The sequence below is a fragment of the Bubalus kerabau genome, chromosome 4 (genome assembly GCF_029407905.1).
Source record: "Bubalus kerabau isolate K-KA32 ecotype Philippines breed swamp buffalo chromosome 4, PCC_UOA_SB_1v2, whole genome shotgun sequence".
Taxonomy (NCBI): Eukaryota; Metazoa; Chordata; class Mammalia; order Artiodactyla; family Bovidae; genus Bubalus; species Bubalus kerabau.
Window position 1 is genome coordinate 49,763,905 of NC_073627.1, and position 18,637 is coordinate 49,782,541.

An 18,637-nucleotide genomic window follows, 5' to 3' on the forward strand; every position below is an offset into this window, starting at 1 on the left:
TCTCCTCTTGTATTTTTCTTTCCTTGATTTACTCCTTCATTTTGATGAAGAACATACTCCAGTAGCTTCCTAAAAATAGGTGTTCAGTTCAGTTCAGTTCAGCTGCGCAGTTGTGTCCGACTCTTTGCGACCCCATGGGACTGCAGCACGCCAGGCCTCCCTGTCCATCACCAACGTGTCATTGATGCCATCCAACCATCTCATCCTTTGTGGTCCCCTTGTCCTCCCGCCTTCAATCTTGCCCAGCATTGAGGTCTTTTCAATGAGTCAGTTCTTCACATCAGGTGATGAAAGTATTGGATAGGTGTGTAGAGTAAAATTTTAAACAGGTAGCAACTTTACATGTTTTAGAATGTTTTTTTTCTTCACACTTATATGATGGTTTCTGTATATCTTTCTAGATGAGAAATAGTTTTCCTCCTAGTCTGAAGTCATTCTGATTCTTGATCCTTTTCTGTGCCGTGTTCTCTCTGAATGAAAGCTTGTACAATCCTTTGCCTTTCCCTCTTCTGAAATTTCACAGTGATATGCCTTGGTTTGTGTCTTTTTTCACCCACTGCACTAGGTCCTTATTGTGCTTTTTCAGTGTGGAAACTTGTATCCTTCAATTCTGGGAACTTTTCTTTTTTATAGATCTCCTTTCATTTTCTTTGTCTCTCTTATTGGAAGTCTTGCTCTTTGAATGTTGATCTTCCTGGACCAATCTTCTGCTTTTTGTCCTATTTTCCATCTCCTCCTGCTCTTTTTTTTTTTTGGCCATAACCACGTGACATACAGGCTCTTAGTTCCCTGAGCAGGGATTGAACCTGCACCCTCTGCAGTGGCTGTGCAGAGTCTTAACCACTGGACCACCAGGGAAGTCCTTCTCTTTGCTCTATTTTCTAAAAACTTTTTATGAAAAAATTTTAACTCTCAGAAAGTAAGCAATCATGTAATGAGTCCCTGTGTGCTCATCCCTCAGCTTCAATAATTAATCAATCCAATGTTAGTAGCATTTCATCTTTGCTCCCTGAGCATATTCCTGCCCCGTATTATTTTGAAGCAAATCTTAGACATATCATTTCCTCTGTAAATATTTCAGTGTATATATTTAAAATGGTTTCTTTTTAAAAACATAACCACAGCAACTATTGTGCACATTAAAGATTAACAAGAATTCCTTAAACATCAGATACCCGGTCAGTGCTCAAGTTTCTGATTATCTTTGTGTCTTAAACTTTTGTTTTTATTTATTTATTATTGTTTGTTTGAATCAGTAAAGTGCACATATTAATGATGGGTTGATATCTCATAAGGCTCCCTAACCTGCTCAATAAAATAAACCCTTAGCCACATGCAGCTATCTAAATGGAAATTAATTAAAATCAAGTGAAATAAAAAGTTTATTTCCTCAGTTGCATTAGCCACATTCAAATGTTCACATGGCTGGTGGTTACTGAAGTGGCCAGTGCAGAAGTGGAACATTTCTGTCATTATGGGAGGTTCTGTTGGGCAGTGCTGATCTATGGGCTCCTTCATTTTTATGTTTGGTTTTCAGTGGCTTGACTGTTAGGTTCCTTGGTGTTTTCATTACGTTTATCTGGCTACAGGTTCACTGAACTTGGATCTGTAAATTGATAGCTTCTCCCAAATTTAGGAAGGTGGTTTGCTTTTTTAAAAATTATTTCTTCAGGTTTTTTTTCAGTCCCAGTATCTCACTTCCCTTCCTTCATAATTCCACTTCTAAGGTGGCACAAGTGGTAAAGAATCTACCTGCCTGTGCAGAAGCAGTAGAGATGTGGGTTTGATCCCTGGGTCGGAGGATCCCCTGGAGAAGGAAAATGGCAACCCACTCCAGTATTTCTTGCCTGAAAAATTCCATGGACCAAGGAGTTAGACAGGCTGCAGTCCATGGGGTTGCAAAGAGTCAGACGCAACTGAATATACACACGCCACTGTCACGTGTAACTACTTGATTGTCCCCTCAGATTGTCCCCTCAACCCCTGAGGCTGGTTTTCAGTTGTTTTTGTTTTTTCTTTCTGTTCTTCAGAATGGGTAATTCCTGTTGATCTGTCTTCAAGTATACAGACTCTTTTCTTTTATAGGCTGCAACATTCTGGTATATCTGTCCAGTATAACTTTCATTTCAGATACTGTCCTTTTCAATTCTAGGATTTCCATTTGGTGGAATTTGCTGGAATTCCACCTCTGTTCACTCAGGAATACAACTGGAGAACTGTGTTTCACAGCCTTCTCTTCTTCTCTTCCACTTCTACCCTTTGGCCATCCCTTGGGCATGAGGATATGTTTACTGACCCTCAGAAAAAGTGACCAGTAGAAGTATCTCAGACAGGACCTAGAAACAGTGTTAGAGCTTTTTAGCTAGGAAATTCTGTGTTTTCTACCTGGGCATGTCTCTTTGGCCATATGGATTCTTGTGTAGAAGGGTTCTGTGGAGGCCAGAGGAAGATCAGAGTATGGCCCTCTAAACCGTAAGACCCAGGGTAGGACCTCCACCCACCCATCACTGAACGCATCTCGAATCCTCTGTGTCAGTACTTTCATGTCTGTCTTTTGGGAGCTGGCTTAATTCTTCCAAAAATTATCCTTGACTCTCCTGTTTAGAATTTAAAGGCTTTCTACCAGCCTCCTGGGAGCTAAACTGGGAAGGAGGACTGAAGAGTCTCAGCACTCAGTATGCATAAATTCCCTTATTCCACCACCCCTCAGCCATGTCTAGCATTCCCTTCAAAGTACTATCTATCTTATCTCCTCTGAAAGAATCAGTCTTTTAGTTTTATTGAGGGGCTGAGGTAGCTCAGGGTGGTATGGGGATCTCAGACTCAGTTTCTTCATCCTCTTTTTTTAGCGGCCCCTCCATCATTTCCCCTCCGTACAATTCCAGAGGTGCTACCAGTCCTAAGACTTTGAGATTTGTGCAGTGTTATTGGTAACAGCATTTGTTTTACAGTACCAAGATTTTGTTGCTACTGTGTTTTTTTCTTTACCATCTTTGTGAACTTATACCCTTAATTTTTTTTTCCTTTTAATTATGGCTGAATTCTTCCAGGAGAAAGAAAATTTAAATGTGATTTGAAGTCTACTATCTTTACCTGAAAGTCTCATGACACCTTCATAAAAATCCTTCTTTCTTTCCTTCTGTACTTCTTTGTGGTTAGAGGTTAACCTGTAGATAAATAATTGATCCTTTAGTGTATATGGTTTTTTATTATCTATCTTTGTATCCTCTTTAAACCCCACTGAAGTTTTGTTTAATAAGAGGATGGATATTAATTACAGAAAAGAAATAATGTTTCAGTTTTTTATTTGAATGTCCCTTCTAAAACAAGGCAGTATTCATCAACCCTGTTCATTTAACCTTTGAATGATTAGGGCAAGAAGTGCTAAGGGTGCTAGCTGCAAAGGACACAATCTTATAACCCCATTTATTCATGTCTTTAAGATCTTTGTTAACCAAAAGGGGTGTTTTTTTTTGGAGGGGTGGGGGTTGTGTTGTTATGTTTTTTGGCAGTGTATGGCCCTGAGAAAATTCTGTCCCTTGCTACTCCCACATTGCAGTTCCAGCCTATGAGACAATCAGTTGCAGATGGTGCCTGTCCCTGATATTTCATGTCTTACATATGTCCGTTCACACTCAGAAGGCCTACAGCTGTAGCTATTGTACCAGAAAAACCAGTAAATGCTTCCAAACGGAAGACCTTTTAAGCAGCTTCCATCAAAGGAAGCAAACCAGCTTGGCATTTACTGACTTTTCTTGACTGTTGTGCAAGCCAAACAAGTTCAGTATTAAAGCCTCCTTTGGTCTTCCAGGATCCACAACTGAGGACTGCGCACTCTGGTTGCTTTTATGGGACCACATGCTGCTTGAACAGACATTGAGTCCTTGAAGTGGTGGATCTTAGGAAGACTATAAGAGATTCCCAGGTCACAGATAGATCCAGTGCTGAAAATAACCCCTAAAGACAGGACAGAATCTGAAATATTCCATTAACAACCTGTAGGAAATGGTTATGAAAGATCTTGGTTATGAAAGATGAAAATATTTTACCACCAAAGAGAAAAGAGAAAATTGCTTTTCATGATTGCTATTTCAATTTTAATATATTTTTCATGTCACATCAGTACTATAAATGTGTCCTTTAATCTCATCTGAGGAGTATCTTATATACTAAATGTTCCTTTTTCACTCAGTTGGCCCTATAGAGAACCTCCTTATCCTTTATGTCAAGATAATCAAGATTCTCTAAACAACATCTTTTGTCTTTCTATAACCAGAACTCAACTACTGGCTTCTGGTACTCTCTTCTACGAATATGATTGTCAGTAGCAGCTGCCCTGCTTGAATAACCACACATAAGCAGTAGATAAAAATCCTGTATCCTGATAGGCTGACATGGTCTAGCAAATTATAAATCTGGCTTCAATGGTAGGAGACAGTTGTTCCTAAAACCCAGAATTCAGTTCTTAAAACACCCAAGCTTGAGAACTAGTCATCATTAAAAAGAGCCTGTGAGATGATTACCCAAGTAATAGAAGCCCATGCTTGGCCACATGATACTAAATTTCACATAGTTCTGCAGGGTAATAGAAGTGATTTGTGGGTTTCATCTATTAAAATTTCAACCATCTTTATATCATGTTAGCAAGTCAAGAGTTGATAAAAATTGAATTAGTTTTGTATTTCTAGTTAGATAGATGATTGGAAAATAGATCTGTATGCGGTAGAGGACTTCAAATTCTGAATAAAAAGTAGGTACCTCTTTCTAGTCCTTATGTTCTCATTGTGGCACATAATTTTTACACAAAGCCTTGGGGCACATTATAGGTTGGAATTAAAGGAAACACCCTGGGATTTTCCTAAACTGGATTGAAGCCCACTTGAGAGCCATATCTTGCCCTCATTCATGTTTAGCTCTCTTAATACCTTGTGGCATCATGTTTAGTGAGATTGGAAAAGTTTATTTTATTCACAGTTTTGTAGGGTGAGGTTATACATAGGTTTCATGGTATTGAGATCAGGTTTTATACAATAAGTTTCTCTCTGAATCAAGGCTCACAAGGCCTGAAAATTGGTCAGGTGGACCTATAATGAAAATATACCCAGTCTGAATTCATTTTCCCTTTTATTCTACTTCAGGAGAGCCTAAGTTTTGTGGAAGGACTTATGTTTGTGTTCTGCAAATAAATGTTAGTTTTACTATTCTAATTTTAATGGAAAACAAATGTGGAGACACTAGTAAATGTGGTTAGACTCAGTTACATTGGAGACAAAGGAAACATCGTTTAATCATTTTTGAAAAGTATGTGAATTTGGTCTTGGGCTTAGTGGCAACATTCCACTGAAGGAGTGGGAAGGCAGATACTTCAAATATGAAAGCACAAAACTTCTCAAATCCATAGCTCATGCCATAGCTCATGCTGTTTCTGACAATAGTTTCTGCCCCTTCTGTATATGACCTGATTCCCTGGTAAAACTGCCCAGAGATAGCGTCTCTGCACAATGGCCTACCCATCTGCCCAGTCATCTGACAGCCACCTGTGTCTGCTTTTTGTCTATGCTGAGGTTAAGTAATACAGCAGACAGTTCATAGGCACACCTGTGAACCCTCTTGATTTCTGACTTGCTAGAACCTAGATTAGATTCTAGATCAGTTTCATCTCAGGATTTTAAAATATGTTCATTCACTCTCATTACTGAAGTTTATTCTTCTCTTGAGTTTTCTTTGTGTCTTCAGTCCCATGACATACCAGACTGGGGTGTGGAACATCTAGTAACTTTAACTGATAGTTGATTAGTCCTTTCTTCACCATTTTGTGGTTCAGTACAGTATGAACAAAAGGTACTTTAAAGTTTTAACAGTAAGCCCTGCATAGCAAACAGATCGTGATGCCTTTTACTGGTAAATGGTATTCAGTAGTGCAGCAGCTGCAGTCACGGGCACATCAGCCCATCGTGGCAAGGTACCCAGAGCTGTAAAGGCTATAAAAGAGATCCTGCTTTTAGGGTTAGAGTCTGTGTAGGTTGGGCAGAACCTGTTTAAGGTAAGACCTTGGGTTTGGGGGACTTACCTGTTAGAAAGACTGAAAGGCCTCTGAAAATACTGTTGGCTGTTTCTGGCATCTGAAACTGGAGAGAGTAATTGTGTTGAAGACTGCTGGAGGAGGAGGGCATCTGGGGCTTGTGATAAAGGTTTCTGGGTGGTAACCAAATTGATCAGTATAGCATGGCAGGTTGGTTCTGTATTGACAGAAAAGAAATCAAATTACCTTTGCTGTGAGTTTTCTGATTTATTTTGCCTAACATGTAAAACTAATAATGAGGAAGCTACCTGGAGCAGGAACAGATGCAGTATATCTTAGCATCATTTCCCTTGACCCAGTGGTCCCTGTGAGGCACACAGCTGCCAGTGACCCTCTCCACAGGTCCTAGCAGAGTTGTAAAGGTTGCTTAATTCTTGCTGTGCCAGTGCCCTGTTAGACACGTGTTTCCATCACTAGTGTAGAAGAACTTGCATTGGTATTCTTTCCAAGCAGAAAAGCCCAAGTCCTAACAGTGGTCCCCAAGTCCCTGTATGATCCAACCATGTCTTCCACCTGCTCCCTACCTCATTGACTTCATCTGCTACCGCTCCCCTCACTCCACTTGGCCACACTGGCTTCCTAGTGGATCCTCAGACTGACTGGTATGCTGCCACCTCAGGGCCTTGGAATTGGCTGTTTCCCACGTGTGGGATGTTCCTTCTCCCAATTGTCATATCTGCTTGACTCATTGCCTCCTTCAGGCTTTTGGTAAAACAGGACCTTTCTGATAAGGCCACGTCACTCTACTCCCAGTATTCTTGATCCCCTTTATCCTTATTCTCCCCCCACCCGCAGAGCACTTATCCATTTTAAATACTGTTTATTGTACTTAATTCATTTTCGCCTCTCCCCCTCCCACCCGTCACCCCCTAACCTACCACTTCCTGACAGGAACGCGGACTTCAAAAGGGCAGCAGTTTTTGTCTTAGTTTTTTTTCCTTCATGACATATTCCCCAGTGCCTAGAACAATGCCTGGTACACAGTGGGTGTTTAATAAATATTTGTTGTTGAATGAATCTTTTTGCTGTCATTTAAGAAAGTGTTTACAAGTATCTGGTGCCTCCAGTTCTTGAACCAGACTTAGCAAGGCCATCTCCTCATCATAGCAAACGGTGTCCCTAAACACACTCTCTGCCTCTTGTTTCTTAGTGGCCTTGCAGTCCTCCCACTGCCCTTTGAATACCTTTTTACCTGGATGGGTCATGTCTTGGTTTAATCTGAGGGCTACAATCACAAATTCATTTTTTGTGGGCAGACAAACATTAGAAGCTACTGCTTTCTTTACTCTGTTCATTGATATTTCAAAAGGCAAGACCACAGCACATTAATGGACCTTATTTCCAGGACTGGCGATAACTAGGATAATAGAACATGTGACTGTTTTAACGTTTAGGGAACTTTTTCTGTTACTAACCTATGTTTTTGTGCCACTTCAAAATAAAAAAAAATTGTTACCACACAACTATTAAACCATTATACTAATACCATCAAATTATTTGTGTAATATTCTCAGAATAACTTTGAAAACTCGAGGATGCTCTGTAAGTGCTCAGAGCCCCAGGGAAAAGCAGAATTGTTCACATATCTGACAGGAAATGAAGCTGAGCAAACCTCTTTCTGGGAGACCAGAAAAAAGCCTATCTGTTTCCTAATTCTGATGGAAGGAAGTAAAGTGATAAGGAGGCACACTTTGAAAGGAAGGGCAGAGAGGGATGTCTTTGGCCTGTGGATGAATCTCATCGTTCATTCTTTGCTTTCAGAAAATAGTTCTTTTCAAATAATACTCAAAACAGTCTAACTTTTGCCTATAAAAGGGAAAAAAATTTTTTAAAGGTAATGGTCTAGCACTTCCCAATTCCAGATTTTTCTGCATGTGCTATCAGAAGAATTTGCTTTTTTGGGAATGGGGGTGGGTTGTTTATCAGTTCAGAGGTAAGCAGTAAAAAGATTGGAAATCCTAAACTGAAATTCACTTTGGGATGGATGAGGTGTCACATGCTGGCACTGGAGGTTGTCTTGAGAGTTGAAGGGTTTGAGTTCAACCTGACTCTGTAGTTCAGCTGGCTTTAGTGGTGGCTTTGGGTGGACTTCGAAAAGAAGCTTCTTGAAAGAGTCCCTCCACAGAGGCAATCTTTCATGAAAATTGTGACCTTTCTACTTTTTTTCCAAATGGCTTTGAAGGAGACGGGAATGCCTTTTTTTTTTTTTAAGCAGTACTTGAGAGTCTAACTTAAGTTGCAGAGAATTACCGAATTTGATTCCAGTAGTTCAAACCCTACTGTGCTTTGGGGTTCTTCTAGTGTATACAGCTTTTGGAGACCATCATTATGATTTACTCCTGCCTAAATCAGAGGTTTTTAACAGCTTTTTGTTGGCTTGTTTTAATATATATTATTTATTTATTTATTTATTTTCGGCTGTACTGGGTCTTCATTGCTTTGCACGGGCTTGTGGCAAGCCGGGGCTACTCTGTTGCCATCCACGGGCTTTTCATTGTGGTGTCTTGTGGAGCACAGACTCAAGGGCGCACAGGCTTCAGTGGCTGCAGCATGTGGGCTTAGGCGTTTCAGTTCCCAGGCTCTAGAGCTTGGACTCAATAGATGTGGCTTAGTTGCCCCATGGCACGTGGGATCTTTCTGAATCAGGAATGCAGGAGAACCCGTCTCCTGCATTGGCAGGTGGATTCTTTACCACTGAGCCACCAGGGAAGCCCAGTTTTTACCAGTTTAATCCGAGAGTCTTCTAAACTAATGTCTGTCTGAACCTCTTTACATCTTAATCTTCTCTTTGGTGTTCTGGCGATTTAATCTGCCTACACCCCAGTTCATGGTGTAAACTATGTGGGAGGTTTCTGAGACTGAGATTGAGCAGATCGATCGCGTGACAGAATGGGGACTCTGGGAGGAGGCAGAGCTGCATCAGCTTTAGTAGCTTTTGGTTTCTCCTCACCTTTCAAAAGGAGAAGGAAATGGCAACACATTACAGTATTCTTGCCTGAGAGTCCCGTGGACAGAGGAGCCTGGTGGGCTGCTCTCCATGGGGTCGCACAGAGTTGGGCACGACTGAAGCAACTTAGCATGCATGCATTGGAGAAGGAAATGGCACCCCACTCCAGTATTCTTGCCTGGAGAATCCCAGGGACAGAGGAGCCTGGTGGGCTGCCGTCTATGGGGTCACACAGAGTTGGACACAACCGAAGCGACTTAGCAGCAGCAGTAGCACCTTTCAAAAACAAGACTCGCTAAGAGAGGTTGTTTCTTAGGTTCTCATTCCCATTTTAAAACCCAGTACTATGAATACCACTAGAAGATTTATAGTTTAAGAGATCATCCGGGGGTCTCTTCTATTCTGAAAGCCTCTATTCTGTAAAGAGGTACAGATAGACATTAGTTAGCCTTGGAAATATCAAATGCTGAAGTGCAAATTGTTGCCCAAGAAATTAGGGTTTTGAAGCTACTGCTTTTATTGGGATGAGTGGAACCTGTCAAATTTTCCCTGTAAAGGACTTTACTGGCCACATACTCTTAACAGTGAAAGTAAACAGGTATGGCTTTTATCTATCATAAACAGCAGATAGGCACTCTTTGAGGGCTGTTCAACTGCCATACAATCCATCTGATCTATTGGGTGCACTAGGAAAAAAAATAGAGGGTTCTTGGTTGAATCTTAGCCTTGGAAGTAAACTAAAGATGCTTCTTCAAGTTAAAATGTAATTAGCATTGGAGGAAAGTAAATGGATATTTTCTATGGTGGATGGTGGCACTAGTGGTAAAGAAGCCACCTGCAATGCAGGAGACATAGGAGACGGCAGGTTCGATCCCTGGGTCGGGAAGATCCCCTGGAGAAGGGTATGGCAACGTACTCCAGTATTATTGCCTGGAGAATCCCCATCGGCAGAGGAGCCAGGAGGGCCACAGTCCATAGGGTCGCAGAGAGTTGATCACAAGTGAAGTGACTTAGTACACACGCATGGTGAGTTGCATGCCTATTCCTGCTATATTTTTAACTCTATTCAGACACTGTCAAGTATTTTAGATAGACCTGTTTCGTCAGGATGTCTCTGAAAGGTCTCAGGTAGTTTATTGGTCAGTAGGGTTTGAAGTGGAAGACCATATTTAAACTAAAAATGGTAGGTATTTTTTCACATTGACTGGGAATGCAGCACCGCAGGTGGATTTAACTCCAGCAGCTAGCAGAGAGCCTCTTCTGCTTGAGTCTCAGATGACATATATCACACAGTTGGAGGCAGTGTCATTAAAAACCTGTCACTCAGAGCCATTCCTCTAGGCTCTGTTACTATATAGTGTGGTGCTTAAAACACATCTGAATCATCATTCCTCAGACAACTGGTGAAGGTTGGCGTCACTGCCTGGTCCTCGGTTCGACCAGCCTGCAGATAATCTCTCTCAAAGCTAAATAGAGAGGAAGAAAAAAGGGGGAAAAAATTCCTCAGAGACTGGGAAAGGTCACAAGTGACGTCACGGAAGAGTAGATGATACACTCTCAAAGGTGAGCTGTGTACCGCTTGCCTTGAATTTTCTTGTGGCAGTGCCTCCTGTGGTGATCTGTGGGGAGAGGTGTAGGTAGAGGCCCCATTTGCCAGAGTTCAGACCGAGTTCATCTCGTACCTTTTTATAGCACTTTTGAGCGCACTGGAACAAGGTTAGAATATTAATTCAGCCTGCTCGTCTCCAGCTGTGCCGCCAGAAAGGGGCCGCAGCCCCTGCAGCAGGCTTTCTATACTATGGAGAGAAACTAATTGCTGGTTACAGGCTGAAGCTGTCAGGCTGCTCTTTCCCCAGCAGCCACTGAAAGTAACTTGTAAAACTCATTATTATTATTAAGCATTTCTAGCCCACTTTTGTGTTTTCCAAGTGCCTCATAATCACTTCTTTTTGCTCTTCCTATTGATGTCCCTGAGAAGCAAGTAAATACTGTTGTGTCCCCATGTTGCTCGTGGCAGACCAGAGGAACACAGGATTTAAGTAATTTGGTTCTTGGTACCATCTGGGATCTGCTTTAGGCATCCTCAGAGCAGAAACTGAGGTGTGCACCCTGTTTCTAAGCTCACTGAGCCCAGTTCCTCACTGCTTGCTTTATCATTTGCTGAGTGAATATTTAGGGCTTTTATAGATTTTGGCTGCAGCTTACATAAGAGGTACATTTTGCATAGTGTATTCACACATACGGTACATAAAACTGAAACAGTTTCAGGAGTCAGTACTTACTCTTAGTGAGATACACTATGACATTTTCTATTCTATTACTTATTTGCCCACACTGTGCAGAATTTCTTTGACCAGGAATCGAACTCATGTTCCCTGAAGTGGAAGCATGAGTCTTAACCACTGGCCCTCTAGGGAAGTCCCTTCTATTATATTTTTTTATGCCAGTTATGTCCCACTAAACAAATTTTAAGAACCACCAATTGGTCGTGACCCACAGTGTTTAAAACCACCTTGTTAAGAAGTACTTGAGGCTGAAGAATACATGTGTATTCTCTGGAGCGTCAGTTTTGTTTAAAGATAAATGAAGAAGCACATTTCATATTAAAACACTTGGATTCATTATGGGATAGCACAGAAGTTCAAAGAAATTTTGTTCTTATGGGCTACTTCATACTGTGCCCCTAATCCTGATCCTTACCCCTACCTCCACCCCAGTATATATGTCCATTCTTTCTTCCTCTGTTAAAGGAAGTACACTGGGAAAAACTTAAGAAGTACTGTCCTTTTGGAAACTTTAGTCCAGGTTCATGTCTTATCCAAGCCTAGTGGCCGTCAGGAACTTAGAGCCATGTATTTTACAGTCATTATTCTTACTGAGCCTTTACTCTGTGCCAGTCACTGTTTCAGAAACTGAGAAGAGAGTAGTAACAAGAGACAAAAGTCCCCTACCTTGTGGAACTTGCATTTTACTGGAGGTGTGTTATGTGGCACAGGGACAGGCAGTGCACCAACAAATTAGTAAAGATGTGTGACAGATAAGAGCAATGGGAGAAAAAGCAGAGCCTGAGCTAGGGAGTCCTGGAGGTGGAGATTGAGTGGTATGATTTCAAAAATACGTTGGTCATGGAAGACCTACATAAGAAGATAATGCTTGATTAAAGCAAAGACCTAAAGGAGGCCAGAATAAACATTGCAGATTTCTGGTGGAGAGAATTTCAGGCAGAAGAAACACAAAAGGTTATGAGATAGGAGCATGCCCGGTGTGTGCAAGGCACAGCAGCTGGCTCCCATGGCTGACGCGAGAGTCCCAGCATGTGACAGCAGAGAGGTAACAGGCATCTGACCATAGGCAGTTATAATTTGGGGTAATCATTGGAGGCTCAAACACGGAGATATCGATGAACTGACCAAATTTGAAGATCACTCTGAGGCTGTGTTGAGAAGAGGCTGGGAAGTTAGGTGTTGAAGGTAGAGAAGACGAGTGAAGAAGCAGAGACACCATAGAAAGCCTTGCAGTATTTCGTTTACTGGATTTGGAAAGTCAGCAGGAGGTTCCATTTAGGGATGAGGAGAGGAGGTCAAGAATTTGGTTTTGGGCATGTTCATTTTGAGGTATCTGTTAGTTATCCAGGTGAAGATACTAAGTAGACAGTTGGATATGTATGTGATAATTGATTTGCCATAGGCAGGCTAGACATCAGTGTGAAAGCTCTTAGAAGGTACTTCTTCAGCTTGTCTGGATTATGTCTTTCTGCTCTGTACCTGTTGGGATAGTGAATTTCAAAAGAAGAAAACAAAGAACTCCCCTTTCTCCCTCTGAAGCAATCAATACCATACTATAAGGTTTACTCAGTTCTATTTCAGAGTAGCCGCCATCTGGGTTAAAATTGAACTGGCTTCATACTGTGTTTTCCTTGATTCTTTTTTTGGCCTGGACTCCTGAAGAGTTATTGGCATATTCTTAGAGACTCATATTCTTTGGGTGGTGTCTACCACCTGTGTTACTCTTCCCCCACAGCTAGATGCTATGTCCAGGGACTTGAAACCAGGTGAGCCCACGTGTTGTCCTGTTGCCCCAACCTTGCCCTGCCGTGTGTTCCTGTGCCCATTGAGCCGTGTGATGGGTGAAAGTATGTTTGCCTATGAGTGATAGGGAGGTTTAAAAAAAAAAAGGTTGAGAAACCAGTGTTTCATTCCATTTGGTCCAGTTCTTCCCTTTAATCAAAGGGAACAAGTATTTATTGAGTCACTGGGATGTGAGTGAAGATGAGAGCCCCTGCATGAGCAAGAGACCGTTGTTTTGTGGGTGAGGCATAGATAAATGCTTATTTATGCTACAGTGGAAGTTCATGGTGTGGGTGCGATGGAGGGGAGTTAGAACCTTCCTGAGAAATCCTTGTCAAGCTTGAACTAAATCTTCAGATTAAATAGATATTTTCCAGACAGATGAAGCTTTAGGAAAAGAACATATTAAGCAGAAAGAACAACATTAGTGTTTGGAGAGCAGGAAGTTATTTTGATATGCTTGACGTTAAGGAAATGGACTAGAGACATAGGCAGGGGCCACATCCAAGGAAACCATATACGTTTGAAATAAATGCAGTTCTAGCCTGCATTTTACAGGCTATGTTTTACTCTACAAAAGAGGAAAAGTTTGAGAGCAGCAAAATGCAGATTTTGAAGAGCTAATGTAATAGAGATGAACCACTTCTTCCAAGGAGCACTCTGCGTTGATCATATAAGGAGATGACGTTTGACCAGGAGCACAGTCGCAAGAGGAATCATTAAACTAACAGTTTCCCAGTAAGCCTTTCTTTAAAAATCTCTCCTGATATCTCTCATTAGCATAGTTGTAATACTACATTTGAGCATGTGAAAGATTTCAGGTAAGTCTAATGTGGTTATCCTTAATTATGAAAAATTCTGAGTAAAGTGTACAGCAGAATATGGTGAAAGAAGAGGGAACTTTTCTTTAGGAAACATTTGTTCACAGTATTTAACTGTAAGTCAGGCACTATTCTACGTGCTCTGCAAATATTAACTTGCCTCATAACGACCCCATGCATTCAGTGCTGTGGTTATCTCTGTTCTTTAGGCACGAGACTGAGCTGAGTACTCCTGCCTCCGGTCACACAGCTAGTAAGGAACAGTCAGCATGGTCAAGTGGTCTGATCTGGTCCCTGAGTCCATGTTCAGAACCACTGTGTCTGCTGCCACCAATTTGGGTGTGCCAGCTTCTCAGAGAATTAATCTAGAGCAGAAACCCAGGGATAGGCTTTAGGGTCTCCTGAAACCCCTAAAGTTTTGGTGGAAACATTGCATGTACTATTTGCAAAAAGAAGGTCCCTGAGTTTTATGTGTTTGTCAAAAGGGTCCTCAGGGCAGAATGGTTTAGCACTGCTGACCTAGAAGAGCTTTCACATCTTTTCCATGGTTAAAGGGCTCCAGTTGGTTTAAGGATTCCCTAAGAAGCACAGGCTATTTATACGCTCAAACGGACTTCCTAGGTAACATTGTTCTAAATTAATTACTTGTCTGGTTAATCTTCTTAGAAACTTTTTCAAAAATAGGTGGGAGAATGGCATTGAAACATGTAAAATATCATGTATGAAATGAGTTGCCAGTCCAGGTTCGATGCACGATACTGGATGCTTGGGGCTGGTGCACTGGGACGACCCAGAGGGATGGAATGGGGAGGGAGGAGGGAGGAGGGTTCAAGATGGGGAACACATGTATACCTGTGGCGGATTCATTTTGATATTTGGCAAATCTAATACAGTTATGTTAAGTTTAAAAATAAAATAAAATTAAAAAAAAAAAAAAATAGGTGTGGCAGGTCCCAGAAATTGGTTTATTTGTTTGTTTTTTAAATACAGGTTGGAGTCGAAGATTCTGTTTTGAAAAATCTCTCCAGATGATTCTAATATAAGTCTTTGGTTAAGAATCATTAATATTATCTCCTGGAGGACATATAACCCACACGAGCCCACTTGTACCACCTCCAGTTTGCACTTCTGAATGCCCTTTTCAGGGCCTGGCACTCCCTCAAGGTGTTCTTGGTGCCCTTATTTGCAATAAAGAGTTCCCCTTCTCTTAACTGCTGAGTACCAGATGAATTAGAAAATACATCTTTCCCGGAGACCTGCAGCTGGTATAATCTTTTTGAAGTGATGCTCTAGTGACATCTTAAGGAGTGTCTAAGGTCCCTCTTTGCTGAGGTTAGTTACTGTGGTTGCATTCACCAGACTCGAGCTTTTGGGGACTCCTGCTGTCTCAGCATTTTGGGCATCAGATTATGTGATAGAGATCAGAAACTCCTGGGGGTTGGTAACTGAAAGTTTCAATGCCCAAGTTTCAAGGAAAGTAACTTGATAAATTCTTCTGGGAAGGAGTAGAAAGATATCAAGTAGATACACCCAAACCAAATTATGGAGGATGAAATAAAGTTACTGTTTAAGGTGGAGAAGATGAGTTGATAAGTGTAGACATGCTTGCCCCCAAGAAGGTGGGAGGAGAATGGTGGTGCTAGATAAGCACTTTTTACCTTTATTTTTTTAAAGAGAAATAGTCATGGTTACTGATTGTTAAACTTACCCAGAGGAATATTTTTCTGTGGCACCAAGAGCATAGATAGGAAAGTCACCAGTGACAGAAACCAGTGGGAAGCATGGTTTCAAGCAGTTTTTCTCCTATGTCTCCCCTCATACATATTTGCTTCTTACAATCTGCCTCAGCTTAGGCAGATTTTCTGAATGGTGTTTCTGAGTGGGGCAACCAACAGTATTGCCCCTAAACACAAGTATTATACGTATTGTAGCTTTAAAAATATATATATATATAAATAGCTTCCGCTGGATTGAGCAGGCCACGGTAGAATCACAGCCTGTGCACATCCAGAAGTTTGTGTTGTGAGAAGAAAACTCATTTCTTCATTCACTCAAAGGCTTTTCCTTAGAGTCATCAAATTTACGAGTGTTTGACCCAAACTTTTATAGCCATATGACCTAGGAAGTAAGAAAGCACGTTAAAACTCATGTCAGAAAAAAGGTAAGGGCATTATGACACACCAGTTATTGTGGAGAGAGAAAAATCAGTGTAGAGTCAAATTTGCATTTGAATCCTGGTTTTTCTGTGTGCTTACAATGTGGCCCTGAATGTTACTTAATATTTCAGTTCTTCATCAGGAAAATGAGAGGGGAGTACCATTTACTACTTTGTTTGGGATAGTTATAATGAGGATATAATGAGTCATAATGAGGATTAGAAATACCTGTTAATACAGGTACTTAGTGATAGCAACAGCAACTACTAAAATAACTGAGTAGACTATTACAGGCATAGAATATTTGCCTTGAATTCATCCCTCCTGGAGTGGGCAGAGTTGCAGGTTGTCAATCGATGGTGCTCTGATAGTGGAGTAGGTAGGGACATGCTTTCCAGTGTATGGGCTGGTGTGTCTTGATTTGGGGTTTCCTGCACTGCCTAAAAGAGGAAGGAAATTGGATGGTATATTTCTAGACAGTAACTGTTCTTTCCCTCCTACCTGCCTTCTTATGATGTCCTAATTTTCCCTTCCTACTTTCCTGGCAGGTGGCTGTGAAAAACAATATTGATGTCTTCTACTTCAGCTGCCTCATCCCACTCAACGTGCTTTTTGTAGAAGATGGCAAAATGGGTAAGTATGTCCTCCTGTCCTGCCAAATATACCTTTGCCCTTCCTCTGAATGTCAGGTAGAGCATATCCCCAGAAGTTCAATTTATCTTGAGGTTTAAAAAAATGGGGGATGGCTATTCTAAAGCTCTGATAACTGCTAATTATGTATTTGCCTGAGTCACAGTTGATCTTGCTGTGCTGTTGGTCTTTAAATCACAATGCCCACTGTCTGAATAAGCCAGTCACCACAGCAGACAGTAAATGGCTTGGTGGCAAGTAGATGTGGATTGAAATCTCAGCTTGGCTGTTAGTTAGCTTTGTGACTATAGCGAGATGCTTAATTTTTTTGAGTTTCAGTTTCCACGTTTACAAAGCAGAAATAGTTTTTTGTAATGACTTGAGATAATATGTGCAGGTTTTAGCACTTAGCCCTGTCCTGAGTTCTTACTGTCTCACGATACGAATTCAGTAATTTATAATAAATTGTTAGTACTCCCCATGTGGTGGTTGATATTTCTCTCTTCCCTTACTTAGGAAACCACCAGCTAATAAAACTAGCTTATATTGATAGATATTAAGTTGTATTGGCATTTTATTGGTTTGATTCTTACAATAACTCTTTGGGTAGTATAGCAGGTATAATATATGATGGAATTAAGGATCAGAAAGGTCACAAGACTTACCCAGAGTCACCTAAATAGGAAAACTGTGGAGCCAAAACAACCCTAGTTGTAAAGTCTTTCCCAGTGTATCTTGGTGCGACTCATGAGGGATTAATTAACCTGGAGCGCGGCACTTGTGCATAACTAAGCATTGGCTCGGCTCAGACTGCCACTGGCTGTACTGCTGGAGCCAGCACGCCAAAGGGGAAATGGTGCGAGGGCTCAGGTGTCAGACTGTTGCCAGACTGTGCACACCCAGCCTTTACCTCTGCTTCCCCCACAGAGCGCCAGGTCTTCCTTGCAACATGGAAGGATATTCCCAATGAAAATGAACTTCAGTTTCAGATTAAGGAATGTCATTTAAATGCTGGTGAGTGATAACTGTAACTTCCATTTTCATCTTAGTATATTCAGTTAGATAGTTGAAAATTCTGTCTTCTCTTTACCTATCTCTTTTTTTCACAGCTACCTATTTCTAGTGAGTAAAGGGTATATTACTTTGCAGACTTCTCATTAAACACCTGGGATGTTTTGATGGTAGGCACTAGATTAGCTACAAGCTGACAGATTTAAGAACTAGAATGGATCCACATGCCCAATTGTCTAGTAGTTGAACATGGATCAGTCATGTTGCTTGAACATTCTAAGCATCAGGTAATTGGCACTTGAAGATATGTGCTCTCCCAAGAATTAAAAGGACTGTTTGTCCTCTTACATCAGCCTTCAGTAGTGACTCTGTCTGAGATCCTTGTTTGGAATCCTGTGTTTATTATTAAATAAGATTACATCATAGTTGATTAAAGCCTAATTGGTGGCCTATTTCTTTCTTTCGTTGTGTCAGCTGTCATATGACGATATGACGGCCTTAATCACTATTAAAAAGTTATAGCCCCCTTAGTAGTTAGTTTTACGATTACACTAGAACTTCAGTCTGGGAACCGGAGAGGAGAAACAGTACCCACTGGCAGTGCCTCAGGCTTTGTTTCACTGAAGCATCCTCAGGCATGGAAGAGAGCCCTAAGCTGTTCAGGGTCTTGCCTTTGTCCCAGTCTCTCCTTGAGGTTAATATAAGACTTTATGAGTTTGAACGAGAGTGAGACCTGATGCTAGTCAGTGCCACCTCTCTTCATTCCCCGGCACTTCCTCCTTCCGGCATGCTGCCCTCCCACTGTGGCTAGAGTGTTGCCCTGGGAGAAAGGCAGACAGAAAGAAAGAAAACAACTCACTGGCTTCGCATTTCAACTTGTTCTTTAAAAATTTTTTGCTAAAAAGTTTTTTTGCAGGGAGTGG

The 18,637-nt window shown here is 41.3% G+C and overlaps 1 protein-coding gene and 1 non-coding gene across 5 annotated transcripts in view; one reads left to right on the plus strand and one right to left on the minus strand.

The window, feature by feature from the left end:
• The window catches only part of AP2B1 (adaptor related protein complex 2 subunit beta 1), a 114,057-nt gene that overhangs the window by 82,864 nt on the left and 12,556 nt on the right, over positions 1-18,637 (plus strand). For all 4 annotated transcript variants that reach the window (XM_055577298.1, XM_055577297.1, XM_055577295.1 and 1 more), the window contains 2 exons: positions 16,622-16,706; positions 17,631-17,717. In XM_055577298.1, the coding sequence (XP_055433273.1) occupies positions 16,622-16,706; positions 17,631-17,717 (172 nt within the window). The remainder of the gene's footprint in view (positions 1-16,621; positions 16,707-17,630; positions 17,718-18,637) is intronic.
• TRNAG-GCC (transfer RNA glycine (anticodon GCC)) lies at positions 786-858 on the minus strand. Its single transcript has one exon. It is a non-coding gene; the product is annotated as a tRNA-Gly (tRNA).